Source organism: Hemitrygon akajei, chromosome 10 (genome assembly GCF_048418815.1).
Source record: "Hemitrygon akajei chromosome 10, sHemAka1.3, whole genome shotgun sequence".
Classification (NCBI taxonomy): domain Eukaryota; kingdom Metazoa; phylum Chordata; class Chondrichthyes; order Myliobatiformes; family Dasyatidae; genus Hemitrygon; species Hemitrygon akajei.
The window spans coordinates 157174647-157194723 of NC_133133.1; the positions used below are offsets into that span (position 1 = coordinate 157174647).

A 20077-nucleotide genomic window follows, 5' to 3' on the forward strand; every position below is an offset into this window, starting at 1 on the left:
TGTTAACTATTTTTCTTTCTCTGTAGTTACTGACAGACATGCACTATATTCCCAGAATTTGTTTTTATTTCTATGCCCCAATATCTGCATGTGCGGCTTTGTTATTAATGTCAATATCTGTAAGGATGTTGTGCAGCTGGGGGAAAGCTGTCCCATGTTGTTGAAGCTGTCTTCCTTCTAGGTAGAGATTGTAAAGATGGAAGGTGCTGTCAAAGTATGTTTGGTAAATTTTGCCAGTGAATTCTCCAGTTACACAAAAGATATCTACAACGTACATTTCATGATAACGGGAAATAAGTTTGAAGAAGTGCAGATCAACAGAGGTGCTTTGTGCTGGCAATTGTTGAACTTCTTGAAAATTGCAACATTTAGTTCCATCCCACTCTTTTCAGTCAGCCTTTAATTTCTATCAGTTTTCTTAGCCCCGATGCACAGTGCAAGGGAATTGTCAGGAAGACAGGGAAACCTGATTGTCATTCAGACAAGAGCCTGAATTCGCCCCGCATTCAGGAGTGAGAATGCAAACATGCAAGTCTTTCTTTATTCCTGCATGCTTCTGTTCTTGGGGAGTTCACAGGTTCTTTCTGAGCATCCAGTACAGTGTCAGAGAAATATATACATTTCTGAACTGCTTTTTATGTTTGTTGTTCTGGTGGCCACCAGCTATTCACCTTAATGCTGACTCCTTCCCTGCGTCGTTCGGTTACTGGCCATGGGGCTTGGAAGATCTGCTCAGATACAAGTTCACTTCTAGTGCAAGACTCACTTGATTGTGAGCCTGTAGAATCTTCTGCACTGCTTACAATCAGTTTCAGTCAGTTTTCAGTGACACTGATATTTTCCAATGGCAAGTCACATTGTCATTTACACAGAGCATAGAACAGAACTGTACACCAAATGATCTTTCAGCTCACGATGTTATGCCAGCCATGATGACAATCTAATCCCATCTGCCAACACATAGTTTGTATCCCACAATTATCTGCCTGTTCATGTGTCTGCCTTAATACCTTTTAAATACCCTTATCATATCTACCACCAACTTTTGTAGTCCATTACAGGCACCTATCATTCTGTGTAAATGAAAAAAACCTGGCCTTTGAAGTCTCCTCTAAACTTCACCATCTCAGTTAAATCTGAGCCCTCTGCTATATGAATCATCACCCTGTGAAAAAAAATTCTGATTATGCACCTTATCTTTGCCTCTCATAATTCTGTATACTTCTGTCAGATTGACAATCAGCTTCCAGTGCTCCAGAGAAATCAATGCAGGTTTGTCCAAATTTTCTTACACTAATATTCTCCAATCCAGGCAACCTCCTGATGTATCTCTTCTGCACACTCTCCAAAGCTTCACATTCTTCCTGTAGATTTATTTAGACTGTACACTGTGACATCTTTCCATGTCTTCATATTCCAGATCAAGGATTCCCAGACTTGGATCCACGTACCCCTTGGTTAACGGTAAGGGTCCATGGCGTAAAAAAGATTGGGAACCCCTGTTGTAGATCCATTCTCTTGTTTAGATACTACAGTTCAACTGTTTTCTTACAGCTAATAGTTCCATTGATACCTACACATGCCATTCTGAGGAAGGGCTTATTTACTTTAGTTGGGCAAAAAATAGTCATGATTTTATTTAGCAGCTAGTGTGTGATAAACTTCCACCTCCTGTTATATCAGTGAGCTATAGCTAGTGGGGGTACTGGTGGTTTCACTATTCTAAATGAATGATTTTCTCTTTAAATATCTATGAGTTATGGTAGTTTATTTGTTATGTATGTGGCTTCCATTTTGGCAATATTGAAATTCAACTACCTTAGACTCAGGGATTGGTTATCAATGAAAATTCTGTCAATTAAAATAATTATGAAGAATTCCTACAACACACACAAAATGCTGGTGGAACACAGCAGGTCAGGCAGCATCTATAGGGAGAAGCACTGTTGACGTTTCAGGCCGAGCCCCTTTGTCAGGACTAACTGAAGGGAAATTCCTGCATTCTTTCCTACTTTTTTTAAAAGTCAAAGCATATTCGATAGATTTCCTGTCCCTACGGTATGAGGCAGTTGAAATGACAAGATTGTGTAGGTCGTACAGTAACATGGTGGTTAAGTTGCTGGACCTGCAGCCAGAGGCAAAGGCCACTGATTCAGGAATGTGAACTTGTATCCCACATGGGCAACTTGTCAATTTAAATCCAAATTATTCAATAAAATATTTGATTGGAAATAAATCCAGGCTTAGTAATCGTTATAAAAGCCCAACTGATTACTAATATCGTCTAGGGAATGAAATCTACCATCCTCAATCGGTCTGGTCCATGTATGACTCCATTTTCATTCATGTGGTTGACTTTTTGTGCTGACTCAGATAGTGGTAACCCGCATTTTTGGGAGGTTGCATAATTCAAGTAGGTTGCTTATGCTTAGATGGTCTGAATTTGCTTCTTTAAAGGGTTTCATAAGATCTTTAAAAATCAACATTAATCAACGATATTGAGCCACTGATAATAGATTCCAGCCCCTCTCCATACATTAAAAGCTGATTTATTTTTGCCATTCATAACAAGCACAATAGACTTCAATCATTTGAAAATATTTGAGCTTGAACTGAACATCTGAGTCTTTATGACATGGTACAATTCAGGTCAAAGATTGAGTTATAAATTGCACATTAAAATTCATTACAATGGTGTGCATATGAAAACAAAAACAATTAAAACTGAGGATGTCAGTAATTTTATTTCTTGTTTCTTTTCAAGAAGTTGTGGAACTTGCATAACTGGCGTACCTTCTCAAGTGCAATTTCCTGATTCATCATGAAACCTTCATAAATAAAGACAATTTGCATTCAGTTGCCTTTTCTTTGGTATCTTAATTCTTTATCATTCTATTTGTTCAAGATGGAGCCAGTTAACCACAGTGACATTCTGTGGGCTACGTACAATACTTCAAAATATACTTATTTTGAATTCCTTGCACTACAGTTTGCAGCAGGTAATTTCCCTTTAAGCAATGTACTTTTAAATCAACTTATTGAACTACAGATTTCACATTTTCTGAAGGACTCAGAGGACTTCACTCTCAAGCAAGCAGATGACGGTTCATTGTCATGGCTGGAAGTGAGGTGGGGGGGGGGGGTGTCTCCAAGCCAGGCTGAAACACAGAGGAATGAAACCCCCTCTACACAGCTTCCTGTTAGAAAATATGCAGTTACTGGTGAATAAACTGAGGACAAGATTGCTGTATCGGAGACAAATGAGAGATTGTTGCATTCCCTGTGTAATCGAGACATGGCTTTCTACCAATACATCAGATACAGCGATCAGTCCTGAAGGCTTCTTGATTCACAGGATGGACCAAACTGCTGATTTGGAAAATGCAGAAGTTGGAGCTGGAGGTGATGCCCTGATGTGGCAGTTTTGTTGAACTTGTGTTACTCAGAACTTGAACACCTAACAATCAAATGCCACCATTCTATTTACCTAGGGTGTTCTCCATAATCCTGATTGCAGTTTATATACCACCAGCGACCGACTAGAGTCAAGCACTTGTGATCTTGTGTGATGCCACATCCAAACAAGAAACAGTCCATCCCAATGCATTTCAAATCATGGTTGAGGATTTCACACTAGACCACTGTTATAGGAAGATAAGGAATGCCTACCATTCCATGCCTGGACCACATTTCGGTAAATCTTGGCTGTCCTTCTCTTGCCTACATACAGGAAGGGGCTAACGAGCAAAGCTCCAGAGATTAAGACAACAAAGAATTGATTGAGGAAGGCTATGGGATTGTATCGGGTCAGTGGACAGGACTATGTTCAAGGGCTCATCTGTGGATCAGAATGAATACACCACGATTTGAATAGACTTTATTAAAACAGTCGTAGATAAGTGTGTCCCCACAAAACCATTCAGAGTCTTCCCAAACCAGAAGCCCTGGTTGAACCATGAGATCCCCAGTTTGCTGAGGGCCAGATCAGAGGCATTCAAGTCAGAAGACCAAGAAAGTTTCAAGAAGTCCAGGTACGACCTCTGGAAAGCTACCTCAGAGGTAATTATGGACTAAGCTTGAATCAATGAAGGATGCTTGACAATATAGACAGGACTTGAATGCTGTCACCTCTTATAAAGTAAAATCAAGCGACATTGGTAAACAAAGTGCTTTGCTTCCAGATAAGCTCAATCCCTTCTGTGCTCACTTTGATGGTCAAATCATGGAGAAATTGTCACAAACTCCCACAGCTCTCAATGATACTATGATTTCAGTCTCTGAGGCTGACATGCAAGCAGCCTTCAGGAGAGTCAACCAATGAAAAGCATCTGCCCTGAGGGGGATACCTGGTCAAGTAGGAAAGACCTGTACTGATCAACTGGCTGGAATGTTCTCTGAGATCTTTAACCCTCTCAGTTTGGCAGTCTGAAGCACCAAACTGCTTTGAGCAGACTTCACTTATACTGGAGCCAAAGAAGAATGTGGTAATCTGTCTCAATGACTATTATCCAGTAGCACCTACATCCACAGTGATGAAGTGTTTTGAGAGGTTGGTGATGAAACATATCAACTCCTGCCTGAGAAGTGACTTGGATCCACTCCAATCTGCCTACTGGAGCAACAGGTCCACAGCAGGTGACATCTCATTGGTTCTTCATTCAACGCTAGAACATATAGACAACAAAAATGCATTAATTGGACTGCTCTTTTATCGACTACAGTTTGGCATTCAATACCATCATCCCTTAAAACTAACCAATAGCTCCAAGTTCTTAGCCTCAATACCTCCTTTTGCAATTGGATCCTTGATTTCCTCACTTGCAAACTTCAGTCAGTTCGGATTAGCAACAATGCTTCCTCCACAATCTCCATTAGCACAGGTGCACCACAAGGCTGGGTGCTTAGCCCTCTGATCTACTTGCTTTTTACTTATGACTGTGTGGCTAAGCACAGCTCCAACGCCATATCCAAATTTGTTGATGACACCAATGTCTGTGGCCAAATCAAGGGTGTGACAAATCAATATATAGGAGGGCGATTGAAAGTCTAGCTGACTAGTACCATAACAACAACTTCTTACTCAATGTCAGCAAGATGGGAGAGCGGATCAATGACTTCAGGAGGAATGACTTCAGGAGGAGGAAACCAGAGGTCCATGGAGGTGAAGAAATTCCTCTGTGTTTTCACTTTGGAGATCTTGTCCTGTGCCCGGCATGTAAGTGCAATTATGAAGAATGTATGGCAGCACCTATACTTCCATAGGAGTTTGCGTAGATTTGACATGGCATTGACAAATTTCTGTGGTGGAGAATTGCAACAACCTTGGTAATACCAATGCCTTGAATGCAAAAGCTTACAAAAAGTAGTGGATATGGCCCAGTCCATCATGCAAAAAGCCCTCCCCACCATTGAGCACATGTACATAAAGCATTGTTACAGGAAAGTAGCATCCATCATCAGGGACCCCCACCACCCAGGACATGCTCTCTCTCACTGCTGCCATCAGGACGAAGGTACAGGAGCCTCAGAACTCACACCACCAGGTTCAGGAACATTTATTATCCCTCAACCATCAGGTTCTTGAACCAAAGGGAGATAAAAAAAACAGAGACGCCTCCTTCTCCATATTAGGGAGAGAGAGAATCTGCGGTTCGTCAAATGCCGGATGAAGTGTGAAGTCTTCGGGTATCTGCAAGCTGTGTCTTTGCTATCGCTTTGCTCATGCTCGAGTGCTCGGTGGCGCTTTTTTTTGCCGGTGGAGGGAGGGTGGATTGTTGCTTGCTGCTGCTTACATGCGGGAGGGAGGGGAGCTGGGGGGGGGGACTTTGGGGTTCTTAAGTTTATCTGTCGTTCATTCTTCGGGGCACTTCTCTGTTTTCATGGATGTTTGCGAAGAAAAAGCATTTCAGGATGTATATTGTATACATTTTTCTGACATTAAATTGGACCTTTAAAGCTTTGAAATTCACTCAACCTCACGTGCCCCATCATTGAAATGTTCCCACAACCAAGGGACTAACTTTCAAGGACTCTTTCTCTCATGTGCCCAATACTTATAGCTTAATTATTTATTATTATTATTTCTTCATTTTTGGATCTGCACATTTTGTTGTCTTTTGTACACTGGATGAATGTCCAAGTTGGTGTGGTCTTTCATTGATCCTATTATGGTTGTTATTCTATTATGGACATTAAGTATGCCCACAAGAAAATGAATCTCAGGGTTATATATGGTAACATATATGTACTTTGATAATACATTTAATTGAACTTTGAACTTTCATTACAGCAGTGACAATTATGTAGTTGGGCAACCACACCGTCTTTATGATGCTGCACTTCAAGGTAGGCACAGTCCTTGAAAATGAATTAACACTTTATTGATAGTTTTTAGCAGTAGAAGGCAAACCACTCAATTCATGGTTACTGTCTACACAGAGTACTCCTGAATACTTCACCTTGACTTTCTTTGCATTTGCTCCGACGTTTGCCCTCAGGAACGTTACATTATGCAGCGTGAATATAACAATAGGTTTCTGCATAAAGGCAGTCATTTTATGCAATGCTGAAAACATCAACACTTGCAGAGGCATTTTCTAACTCAGGTGAACTGTTGCTGATTTGCACAAAACAATAAACTGGGTACAGGTATCGATTTTAACCAACGTTTCAATGACAGACTCTGCCATATTCATCAGGGCTGATGCCTGGGCACGTCTAGTCTGGTGATATTTATAGCCCCCCCCCCATCATCCTGATTGGTTAGTCCTCATCCAATCAGGTTTCCATTGACCCACCTTGTTTATAATCGAATTCCAGTTCTTACTTAGAGCAAGGCTTTTGTCTTTGTTAAAATTCTCTCCTCTAATTTTATTTCAAGGGCTTCCTTCACCAGGCGGTCCCAAAAGCCATTTGTGTGGCACAGTTGTTTTGTGTCGTTGAAGTCAAATGAATGCAATGTTCTGCTACTACCAATTTCTCCAGGTAACCCAAACAAATACACTGCCAGTGCTTGTTGCAGGTTTCTACCACGTGTCTCATCTAGCCAATATACAGTACGCTGCTCCACATTCACAATGTTCTCTGTATTTCCACAATTTCTGGAAGAATTGCCAGGATGCTGAAGAAACACCAGTTTAATACCATCCTCATACCCATAAGGAAGCTCAAATCACAGCTTATGCGAGTTAAAGATGCCCTGGGACTCAGTACAGCTGGTGTTTACAGGATTGTGCCTGTGATGGAGTTGGCTGAATCTACAACCCTGAAAGACTTCTTATGGTCCTGCATATTAGCATCTCTACATCAGATGCTCTCTGCAATACATCTGTAGAAAGTTGCTGGAGTCATTGGTGACATACCAAATCTCCTCAAACCCCTAATGAAGTATAGCCACTGCTACCTTTGTCATGATGGCATAAATATTGTAGGCCAGGATAGATCGTCTGATATGTTAATGCCCAGGTACTTGAATCTGCATGCCTTTTTCACCACCAACCCCTCAATGACGATTGGTGTGCATTCTCCCAACTTCCCCTTCCTGAAATCCACAATTGACTCCTTGGTTTTGCTGTCGTTGAGTGCAAGATTGTTGTTCAGGCACTGCTCAACTAGCCAATCTATTTCACTCTTTCTGTCTCCTCATTGCCACTGAGATTCCTTCAACAACAGTAGAGTCATTGACAAATTTATAGATAAAACTTCAACAATCTAAGAAAAATACAGTGACTGTCATAAATGTTTTAATTCACTTTGTATATATATTTCAAGTTATTGAATCTGAAAGCTTACCTCTAAAACCAAAACAGATTTTTTTTATATATTTACTGTAATAAGACCAATGATGTCAGCTGAATGAACTGAGTACAATACTTATCTATATGGATTGTAGCAGTTATTGAATAATGAGGTGTTAAACTAGTCTGCTTAAATGAATAATTAACTGATTACTGTTTGTAAAGGTGAGAGTGGGGGTAATTAATCTAGTAACTAACCATGCAATGTCAGTGTGGACTGTGAAATTATACAGTTAAATAAGCATTACTGTCACAATTATACACTTAACAGAGCAGGTTTATATGAAATTGGGCAGGAGAAGAGTTGGTTTTTCAAAGGATATATACATGATTAAGATTGACCTTCAATGTTCGTGTGCTTGAACTGAAAGTATGTTGCATATTTAAGAGTATATTGATAACATTTCTATTCAACATTTTCATTGGTTCTTATTAGTAGCTGTATTCTTTTCATCCTGAGGATAATTTTAAACATTTTATCCCAACTTTTGAATGACATTTTTTCCAAAGTTGACATTTGTTCCAAATTTTACTTGGAATGGAAAAGGATCAGATAATGCCCAATTCCCACCCAGCAAATTTCCTATGGCCAACAGATCTGCTCAAATATGTATGAGCAGACCAAAATTATGTTTAAATGATGGAGAACATCATTAATGAAATTTGCATCATCTGGTCCATATATGGTTATATGGTCCATACCAGTATTCAGTGCAAAGGAGCCTGGACTGACTTGGATGCCAATTATGGTGATGGAGATCTTATATACACAAGTATTCCAGGCCATTGAAATCATTATTTTCAAAACAGCTTTGTGGCAAGCGTTGGAGATTTGCCCCCTTTTTCCTTAAATTCATCAAGCTGATCCTTCAGCAGAGTCTATGAAAATAACCACAATTATGATACTGAGTACGAATGTTGGCTTTGATGCAGGCCCAGCTTTGGGAAGGTAGATCCTGCCATGCTAATGATGTGTCTGGGAATTGACTAGTCAAAAATATAAAACAAACTATTTAAGTTCAAAGTAAATTTATTATCAAAGGACATATATGTCACCATATACATCCCTGAGATTCATTTTCTTGCAAGCATTCACAGTAGATATAAAGAATGGGTACACCTAGGTTTCCTTTGTTTTGTGGCTCTCTGGAGAAGACGTATCTCAGAGTTATACACCACATACCTACTTTGATAATAAATGTACCTTGAAAAACCACACAGAACAAGATGGACAGACAACCCATGTGTAAAAGACAGCAAACTGCAAATCCAAAAAGTAAAATCGTAATAATAATAATAATAATTAAGCATTACGTGCTGAGAACATGAGATAAAGAGTCCCTGAAAGTGAGTCCATAGCTTGTGGGAATAGATCAGTGTTGGAATGAGTGAAGTTGAATGAAGTTATCCCCTCTGTTTCAAGAGCCTGATGGTTGAGGGGTGATAACTTTCCTAAATCTGGTGGTGTGTGTCCTGAGCTCTTGTACCTCTTTCTTGATGGCAGCAGCAAGAAGATAGCATGGCCTGAATGGTGAGGAATGCAGCTTTCCTATGATACCACTCTTTGGCAATAACTCAGTGGTGGGGAAAGCTTTACCCATAATGGTATTCACTCCTTTTGGTCGGCTTTTCCATTCAAGGGCATTGGTGTTTCCATATCAGGCCATGAAGCAATCAATCGATATGCTCTCTAGCATACATCTGTAAAAGTTTGTCTGAATTTTAGATGACATGCAGAATCTTTTCAAACTTCTAAGAAAGCAGAGATATTGCTGTGCTTTCTTTGTAATGGGCCTTACTTGCTGGACCCAGGACAGATCCTCTGAAATAATAATGCTGAGGAATTTATAGCTGCTGACCCTCTCCAGCTCAGATCCCCCAAAGAGGACTGTCTCATGAACCAAAAGCAATGATAAAAAGAAAAATATATTTGTTCAACATATTGAGGAGACTTTTTATGTTCAATACCTTCATGTTTCTTGTATGAAACAGCAAAATTGAACAATTTTATAATCTGTAATCTTAGTAGTCAGTTGTCTTCAACATGACAGGTCAACTTTGATTTAAAACAAAGTGTATGAATGAACAGGTTCAAACAGAAATATTGAATTTTCTACACACAGCTAGTGACTTGCTAAACACCGAAAGCAGACAACTGTAGACAAAATTAAGTCACCCTCTTAAACAGATGAAAAGAGTACCCCATAGTCATAAGGATCAATTGTGGAATTAGGGTTAAATTACGTAATCCAGAGGACTGAACCAACAAAGCAGAGGCCCGAGTACAAATCCCGCTCTGGCAGCTATGTAACTTGAATTCTGGTTAATCTTCTGGAATTAGAAAAGAGCACAGCTGGTCATGGCATATGATGACCGTAAAGCTACTGATTGTTGTAAAAGCCTGTCCATTTAATTCAGGGTCAGTTAGGGATAAATAATAAGTTCTGACCTTGTCAGATACATGGAGATCTAAAAAAAATTAAAATAATACCGGGAGAAATAATTGTAGAAAATTGGATAAATTATTCTGAATCATCATGGACACTTTTGGCTAAGAAATTTGGTTTATTCAGCATGACAGTAAGGTATGGCTTAAATCACTAGGGATAATATTCCACTTACTCTGTAAAACAGAGATTGGTGTCCACCTTTGTAATTTGTCCCATATAGCCATGACAATAGTGTTTGTCCTCTCCTTTTTGCTTACTGATCTTCAAAGGTTCCCAATGGTAAAAACCTTGCTTAAATTAATAGTTTTAACTCTCTCTTAACTTTGACATTTTGCTTGGCATCTTACCTTCCTAGTGGGTTTCTTAATCTTCCAATGTTAACTGTATTTCAAAAGATCTTAATATGCATCTGAAGCACTTTATGGATACTGTGAATATAAAAGATGTGATTGAATGAGATTTGTCAATTTTTCTATGCTTACACCCCATGAAGATATTCTTTATACATCCAATTCTTCTCTTTGGCTTATTGCCACTATTATTAGTGTCCATGTCTTCAGTTGCCTCAGTCCTAAGATATCGAACTTTATTTTATTACCACTTAACCAGCACTTCCTTCTTAAAAATCACCTCTTCCTATGCTGATAGTGTGGCTCTGTCAGTTTTCTTTTTGTTTACTGTCCTGTGAACTGGCTTGGTGTTGCTACATTAGAGGTTTAATATACGTTTGCAAATTTCTCTTTGTAAAAAATTGGACCAATCAGCACCCATTATATAAGTGTAAATTATAGAGCTCACAGGTGCTGTTGGTCAGCATTATTTTGAGTCAGTGTTTCACACTGGGTAGTTGCTAGGAGAAGTATCTCAAAGTTATGGGATGTTGCACAGTGCTGCCATGCAATGCAAAAATTGTAAGCCAAGTTGATTAACTATGATCTTGACTGCCACCAATCAGGCAGCTGTGGATATGTTCTGCATCTGCAGTCATGTCTGAACTATGTGATAGATCTCAGTGATCACTTAAAACATAGAAAACATAGAAAACCTATAGCACAATACAGGCCCTTCGGCCCACAAAGTTGTGCCGAACATGTCCCTACTTTAGAAATTACTAGGCTTACCTATAGCTCTCTATTTTTCAAAGCTCCATGTACCTATCCAAAAGTCTCTTAAAAGACCCTATCGTATCTGCCTCCACCACCTTTGCCAGCAGCCCATTCCACGCATTCACCACTCTGAGTAAAAAAACTTATCCCTGACATCTCCTCTGTACCTACTCCCCAGCACCTTAAACCTGTGTCCTCTTGTTGCAACCATTTCAGCCCTGGGAAAAAGTCTCTGACTATCCACATGATCAATGCCTCTCATCATCTTGTACACCTCTATCAGGTCACCTCTCGTCCTCTGTCGCTCCAAGGAGAAAAGGCCGAGTTCACTCAACCTACTCTCATAAGGCATGCTCCCCAATCCAGGCAACATCCTTGTAAATCTCCTCTGCACCCTTTCTGTGGCTTCCACATCCTTCCTGTAGTGAGGTGACCAGAACTGAGCACAGTACTCCAAGTGGGGTCTGACCAGGGTCCTATATAGTTACAACGTTACCTCCCGGCTCCTAAATTCAATTCCACGATTGATGAAGGCCAATACACCGTACGCCTTCTTAACCACAGAGTCAACCTGCACAGCTACTTTGAGTGTCCTATGGACTCGGACCCCAAGATCCCTCAGATCCTCCGCACTGCTCTAGGGAGATGCTAATCGATATTTGGGAAATTAAAATCTCCCATCACGACAACTCTGTTATTATTACACCTTTCCAGGATCTGTTTCCCTATCTGCTCCTCGATATCCCTGCTACTATTGGGTGGTCTATAAAAAACACCCAGTAAAGTTATTGACCCCTTCCTGTTCCTAACCTCCACACACAGAGACTCCGTAGACAATCCCTCCATGGCATCCACCTTTTCTGCAGCCGTGACACTATCTCTGATCAACAGTGCCACGCCCCCACCTCTTTTGCCTCTCTCTCTGTCCTTTCTGAAACATCTAAAACCCGGCACTTGAAGTAACCATTTCTGTCCCTGAGCCATCCAAGTTTCTGTAATGGCCAACACATCATATCTCTAAGTACTGATCCACGCTCTAAGCTCATCTGCTTTGTTCACAACACTCCTTGCGTTAAAATAGACGCATCTCAAACCTTCGGCCTGAGCACGCCCCTCCTCTTTCACCTGCCTATCCTCCCTCTCGCACTGTCTACAAGCTTTCTCTATTTGTGAGCCATCCTCCTCTTCCCCAGTCTCTTCAGTTCGGTTCCCACCCCCCAACAATTCTAGTTTAAACTCTCCCCAGTAGCCTTAGCAAACCTCCCCGCCAGGATATTGGTCCCCCGGGATTCAAGTGCAACCCGTCCTTTTTGTACAGGTCACACTTGCCCCAAAAGAGGTCCTAATGATCCAGAAATCTGAATCCCTGCCCCCTGCTCCAATCCCTCAGCCATGCATTTATCCTCCACCTAATTCTATGACTATTCTCACTGTCGTATGGCACAGACAGTAATTCCGAGATTACTACCTTTGTGGTCCTGCTTCTCAACTTCCTTCCTAACTCCCTGTACTCTTTTTTCAAGACCTCTTCCCTTTTCCTGCTTATGTCATTGGTACCAGTATGTACCACGACCTCTGGCTGTTCTCCCTCCCTCTGCAGGATATCTTGGACCCGATCTGAAACATTCTGGACTCTGGCACCTGGGAGGCAAACTACCATCCAAGTTTCTTTCCTGCATCCACAGAATCGCCTGTCTGACCCCCTAACTATAGAGTCCCCTATCACTACTGCCTTCATCTTCCTTTCCCTACCCTTCTGCGCCAGAGGGCCAGACTCTGTGCCAGAGGCATGGCCACTGCCGCTTCCCCCAGGTAGGCTGTCCCCCCCAACAGTACTCAAACAGGACTACTTATTGTCAAGGGGTACAGCCACAGGGGTACTCTTTAGTACCTGACTCTTCCCCTTCCCCCTCTTGACTGTGACCCACTTGTCTGTCTCCCGTGGCCCCGATGTGACCACCTGCCTGTAACTCCTTTCTATCGCCTCCTCGCTCTCCCTAACCAGGTGAAGGTCATCGAGCTGCATCTCCAGTTCCCTAACTTGGTCCTTTAGGAGCTGCAGCTCAACACACCGGGTGCAGATATGGCCATCCGGGAGACTGGAGACTCCAGGACCTCCCACATCTGACACCGAGCACAGAAAACTGGCTTCACACACATACTTCCTCCTTTCCGCAAATAACACAGGTAAACCTACCTCGCCTCGTCCCGTTACTGCCTAAGCCCATTGAGCCAAAGCCCTATCACTCTGCTGCCTCTCATTCTGCTGCCCACTGGATATGGTTGTCTTGTTTCTAAACCTTTTGCGCTCTACTGGCTGACATCGCACGCCTGCGCAGTCTTGCCTCTCTTTTACCCTGAGTGGTAAAAACTGTCTTGGATCCGAAAGTCAGCCATTCTCTCGCAGCCTTCTTACTCTGAATCAGAAACCATTGAAGATTCCTTGCCTTTTTATTTAAACCTTTCGCGCTGTACTGGCTGGCTGATGTCACGCACCTGCGTAGTCTTGCCTCTCTTTTACCCTGAGTAGTTAAAAACTGCCTTAGCTCCAAAAATCAGCCGTTCACTCGCAGCCTTCTTGCTCCGAATCCTGGAAATGCTTCAGAAAGCAATGTCCTGAAGAATTGCTCCTCACTTAGACATGCATAGTAAACAATACGTGCAATGAGGGCCTCTTACCAAGGAATCTCCACCATCTTGTTCACTTCCTTCCAGCATACTTATTTGTTCTGTTGCCCCTCTCACTCTCTCATATGTTGGTGTGAGAAGAGAATTAAGAGTTGCATGATTGTACAGCTTTTAAAGCAGAAATCATGAGAGAAGTGGAAGAGTGGGACATGAGGAAGATGACTACTTATGATTTTGGATCTAATGCCTCTTTTTCTCTGTAGACTCTTATTCAAACTAGTTATTTACCACTCCACGAGCCTCAGCATCTAGTGTGTCTTGCTCCATAATTCCCACCATCTTCAACAGGATCCTACCACTAAACATATATTTCCCTCCCCCCCCGACCCATTCTTTACTTTCCACAGTGATCACTCTCTTCATGATTCCCATCCCGACTCATCCCTCCCCACCAATCACCCTCCAGGCACTTATCCCTGCAAGCAGGACAAGTGGTACACTTGCCCCTATACCTCCTTCCTCAGCATCATTGAGGTCCCAAGTTGTCTTTCCAGTTGAAGGTGACACTTCACCTGTGAGTCTGTTGGAATCAGCTACTGTATCTAGTGCTCCCATTGTGGCCTCCTCTACATCATGCCAGTGAGACCCAACATAAATTGGTGGACTTATTCAGGGAGCACCTTTGCTCTGTCCGCCATTACAGGTGTGATTTCCCTGTGGTCATCCATTTCAGTGCATCTTCCCATTCTCATTATAACGTGTATGTCCATGGCCTCCTGTACAGCCACAATGAGGCCACTCTCAAGTGGGAGGAGCAACACCTCATATTCTGCTTGGGTAGTCTCCAACCTGATGGCATGAACATTGATTTCTCTAACTTCTGGCAATTTCTCCTCCCTGTCCCTTCTCTCTTTTCCCTATTCTGACCCCCCTCTGACCCCTTCTCTTTTCCTCACCTCACATCATCTCTCCCTGGTGCCCCACTCCCTTCCCTCTCCCTGGCGTTTTAGGGGATGATGCAATTCTTAATTTCTAATGAATGAATTATTTTTATTTTCTGAACAGATACTAGTAAAGTTATCGCAGTTGAGACATGAACAGTTATAAAAGAATAGCAGGGGTCCCCTCTACCAAGGAAGTTGAGGGTGAATATGAAGCTGTTTTTATTTCAGGAAATATTCAATGCAGCTGGAATACTCACAGTGTGATTCTCTAAAGCTCCTTTTGAATGTTTCTGGATTATCTATCTATTACACTGATATGTTGTCAATAGTGCGGGAGCATTTTGAAAAGTGATCCGTCTTTCTTGTAATGATCTGTATGCGACTGTATCAACCGAGAGGAGCCGGGAAGAATCATTCTCAAATGCAGCTGCTCTTCAGAAACATTGCTTGTCTGCTACATGATGCCAAATGAGCCATGATCCAACACAGACCCAATCTCAGTGCGAAGACTGTCAAGCAAGGGGTGTATCATCGTTCCAACTGTCTTCTCAATCCTTTTTGCAGAAAAATTGCACCTCACCTTCATTAACTTTCACAGCGGAATGGAGGTAATTTACAGGATAAATGAAAAACTGTTCAAAGTCTGTCAATTCCACTCCAGAAACAAAATCACACAATCCTCACTTATTGACCTGTAGTACACACTTGCATATGTGCACATTCAGAGGCTGAGCTTCAAGCCATTGTAGCCATACTGTACGAGTGAAGAGTTTCATGCGAAACATCTATAAAAACAAAGATCATCTGCCGAACTCACCCCACTGCACAGTAAAGAGGACCACGGAAATTGTAGATAACACAGGTCTGATACCAGTTTTTGTAACACATAATGTATTCAAAGCTCCATCACAGTAGAAGGGCAGAGAAAATCCTTCAAGGAAGTTCTCCAACTTTCACTGGAAAACAGCCGTAATAACACTGACTTAGGTCAGCTCAAGATAGTGAAGTGTCTGGGAAAGCAATAAGAATCTCTTCATTGGAAATACACAGAAAACAAATGATGGAAAGTGTGGCACACCTCCCAAACAACCCATCCACCTGCTCTGTCAAGCACCACCTGACCCACAAATGACAGAGTCTGTGGAAGCAAGCTGCCTTCGACTCTGTGAGGCTATCCAATGATAAGTTATCAAGAATACAGGAGACTATGGCATTCTTTAAAAAGTAAATAATTGTATAGAAACCCAATCGGAGCTCCCTTAGCATGCCAGATATATCTCGTTGATAGCATTGCATGGCTGCAGAAGGCCATTTCCATGTTGGCATTGTGTTCTTTTAGTATCACATTTTATTATAACCAAAATCATAATTTTGAGTTCTTGGATGTAAAAGACGTACACCTATTAAGACATGATCAAACTCTGAGATAATGTTGCAGCGCTATAAAGCTCTGGTTAAACTACACTTGGAGTATTGCGTGCATTTCTGGTTGCCTCATTATAGGGAGGATGTTGAAGCTTTAAAGAGGATACAGGGGAGATTTGCCAGGATGCTGCCTGGATTGGAGAGCATGTCTTATGCGGAAAGCTTGAGCAAGCTAGGCCTTTTCTATACGGAGAAAAGGAGAATGAGAGATGACTTGATAAAGGTGTATAAGCTGATTAGAGACATAGAATGGACAGAAGCACCTTTTTCCCAGGATGGCAATATCTAATACAAGAGGGTAAAATTGTAACATGATTGGAAAAAACATATAGGGGGATTTCAGAAGAAGGTTTTTTAAATAGAGAGTGGTAAGTACATGGAATGCCCTGCCATGGGTGTTGGTAGACTCAGATACAGTACAGACATTTACAGGACTCTTCAATAGGCACATGGATGAAAGAAACAGAGGGCTATATGGGAGAGAAGGGTTGGATTGATCTTAGAGCAGGTTAAAAGATAGGCACAACATCATAGTCTCTCTACAACAGTACTGTGCTGTACTGTTGAATGCTATCCTGATTCATGGGACATCATTATAGCCAGCATGTAAAAAAAATTCTTTGTGACTTGACAGAGATGAGTATAGGAAGGTTTTTAATTATGCATTGCATCTTGGCATTCATTAGATGATGATCCTGGGGATAAGACTGTTGGTTTGTTACTTTCTCTCCCATGGTGAATAGTATGAATCAGGAGAAGGATTTGTTGGCTGAATCTAATACTGTAATCACCCTTAAGCAGCCATATGTTTAGTACTTTTTCCTAATGTCAAGTTATGCTGAAGTATTCTTAAACTCTGATTACATTTATTATAAAAAGAATGTCTCAGTATAACCAATTGGCTCTTGCCAAATTTACACCATTTAGCTATTCCCATTAAGTATGAAAATTAATGCATTAGACACACACAATTGGGCAAGGTTCTAATTGTTTGAAGTGTCGTAATTGTATCATAAAAATGTATTTGAAGAATGTATGCCACAGGTCTTCTCAATGAGAATATCTTTTTCTCAGATTCCAAAATTCCAATAACAGATGAGAGATATGACTTACTGAACTGTCACACTAACCATGTGATTGAAATTTGAAGAGTGGCTCTGAGAAAGAGCAATATTAGAAAGTGTGGGAAGTACTTTGTTCTTGAATCTAAAATGTCTCAACTATTCTCCAATGAATGCAGCTTCAATGATGTATTCAATGGATTGTAGAAAGAATTAGAACAAAAGCTGAGACTCATTTCAGTCCACTCAAATTCCATTCATAGCACATGAGCGCTGTGATATGCTAAATTGTTCTTTCTCCTGAAACTGAGAATGAAGAATGTGGAAATAATGCTATGAAAATCTTTAGCTATCTAGGTGGGCTAGTGGGATTTTCTTGGAAGGACCACATACATATCCTGGATCTTGCTGGGATTCTTATAAGATTTTGCCCGAATGTGAAAGGTGAGCCAGGAGTGAGAACTCATTAAAGTAGACATTCCAACCCTAATCAGGACCTGCATTTGATTTATGGAATGTTTTACCAGCCATATAGCCAAAAACATCCAAAAGAAAGAAACATGTTCCGTGAACATGTATATGCTTATAAATAAGGGGTCCCAAAGCACTGAGGGGGAGTTATCCCTGTTTGTAATGGATTCGGCCAACAAGCCAAATTCTGCTGGCAGAGGTAACTCTAATGAAGAATAGATTTTCTGGATTCTGCCCTCCACCGTTGGCAGCTGTCTGCACATTTTGAAGGCCCATGTCTCTCACAGCCCTTTCCGAGGTAAGGAACAAAAGCATCTTGGGTATATTTGCACCTTTAAAAGTAATGTTTCCTCTTTGAATATTCATCACATATACTAACCTAGATTTATGCAGCCAGATGATCATTTGATTTCAGTTTGAACTGTCACTCAGAGTCTTGTACGAATTTGTCAGTTCAGGATAATTGAAAATCTCAGTGCCTGTTATTTTCCAATATATGTTTCAGTTGAGATCACAGCCAGGATTTATTATGAAATAGGCAGTAAAGCGCCCATTATTCTATATCTGTGTTACAATTTCTTCAAAGGCAGCAGCCATTTTAAGCTGTAGAATCTCTTGGTTATATTATAATTATACTAGGTAGGAATAAATTAACTTCACTTAAGGGACATGGATGTTTCTGGGAAAGCCAGCATTTATTACCCATCCTTAATTGTCCTTGAGAAGGCAGTCAACTGTCTTCATGAAGTACTTCTGTCCTTGTGGTAAGGATATTCTTACAGTGATGCCCAGTTATGACAAAAGAACCATGTGTCTGCTACTTAGTAAAGTAATTTCAATTCTAATGATGAAAATTGGGATTTAATTGAATGTGAGTCAACTTAAAACTGAAGTACTTCATACATTGTTGGGAATAATAAATTCCTGTTTCCCATTTCACCAGAAAAGGAGGTTGGTATGATTTTTGACCTTTTGAGTTCCTCCAGCATTTTGTATGTTGCTCAGGATTTGCAACATCTGCAGTATTTCCTGTGCTTATGATTTTATCTCACTTCCATTGATAATTTAATCTATGTTGCAATTGTATTAGGTGTTCCAAGTCAGGGGAAAACAAAATTACAGAACAGTGGGTCGACAGAATCGTTGCACATGAAGTGTCTTATAATCATTACTTCTTTTTTTCATCATTTTTCACCAGTTTTATTTATTGAAATAAATACTGGGGGTTGCATCATTTATGTTAAGGTAGCATAGATCAGACCTATTCTCAAAGTTACTTCTCCTGTTGTACTTATCTCTTGCACTACAGCTAGAATGTCTCAGAAATTTCCTATTTTTGTTGCAAGTTGTTACTCAATTTTATTAGATAATTTCTAACAAATTTATATTTATGCCCGTTATGTTTTTTGTTGATCATATAAATTTTGAAATTTTTTCTCAAATGGTGTTGTAAGTAAATTTGACAGCTCAGTGATTTTGTTCATTTCTACTATGGAAGACCTGGGGGTTGAACTCTTTTTCCTCCAATAAAGCCAGTGGCAACACGAAACATTCCTAAAATAACAAGATTAGGACTTGGGTTATTTACAAAGCTGTCATAAATATTCTAATTTGAAGTTGATCGTTGGATGGTTTTGTTAAGAGGATTCAGTCTGTTAAACATCTATGTGAAGGATATTGGTACTTCCACCTTGCTTGTGGAGATGTGTGGTGGTTTTACTAGCTCATGAGCATCCAAGGCAATGCTTTTTAATTGAGTCATTTTGAATTAAAGCCTATCAACTATTAACTGGGATTCCAACATAGAATCCTTCCAGCATCATTTCCAATGCAGATTTCTGGTCTTTTTTTCCCTCTTCTCTATGTTTCTGTATCCTTCAGAATTGCTCGACATGAAGTGCTTGTGTTATGCCAAAGTCAGAGAAAGATACCATGGAAATGGTGGTTACTAGAATTTTCTACACAATGCCTAGATAGTTACAGATCAGTGTTGTGTAATGATGAAGAACTCAAGGACAGTCCTGAGTTGTGATTCAAATGAACACGAACATTTCACTTTGAAGTATTTGTGGTTATTAGATAAATTCATCTTTTCTAGTTTTATTGAACGTGGATTTGAAAGTGATTTAAAAAGAAAAATTAAAGTTAAAAAAGCAGACGTTTCTGGAAATGTAAGTAAATTAGACAGTATTTGTA

General features: G+C 40.6%; 1 protein-coding gene across 18 annotated transcripts in view; it reads left to right on the forward strand.

Moving 5' to 3' along the window:
• Window positions 1–20077, forward strand: part of foxp2 (forkhead box P2) — a 739530-nt gene that overhangs the window by 521566 nt on the left and 197887 nt on the right. The window contains exon 1 of one of the 18 annotated variants that reach the window (XM_073059493.1): window positions 6288–6345. The exons of the other annotated variants lie outside the window; for them this stretch is intronic. Coding sequence (XP_072915594.1) covers window positions 6328–6345 — 18 coding nt within the window. The 5' untranslated portion in view covers window positions 6288–6327. Of the gene's footprint in view, window positions 1–6287; window positions 6346–20077 lie in introns of those variants that run through there. 18 annotated transcript variants of the gene reach the window in all.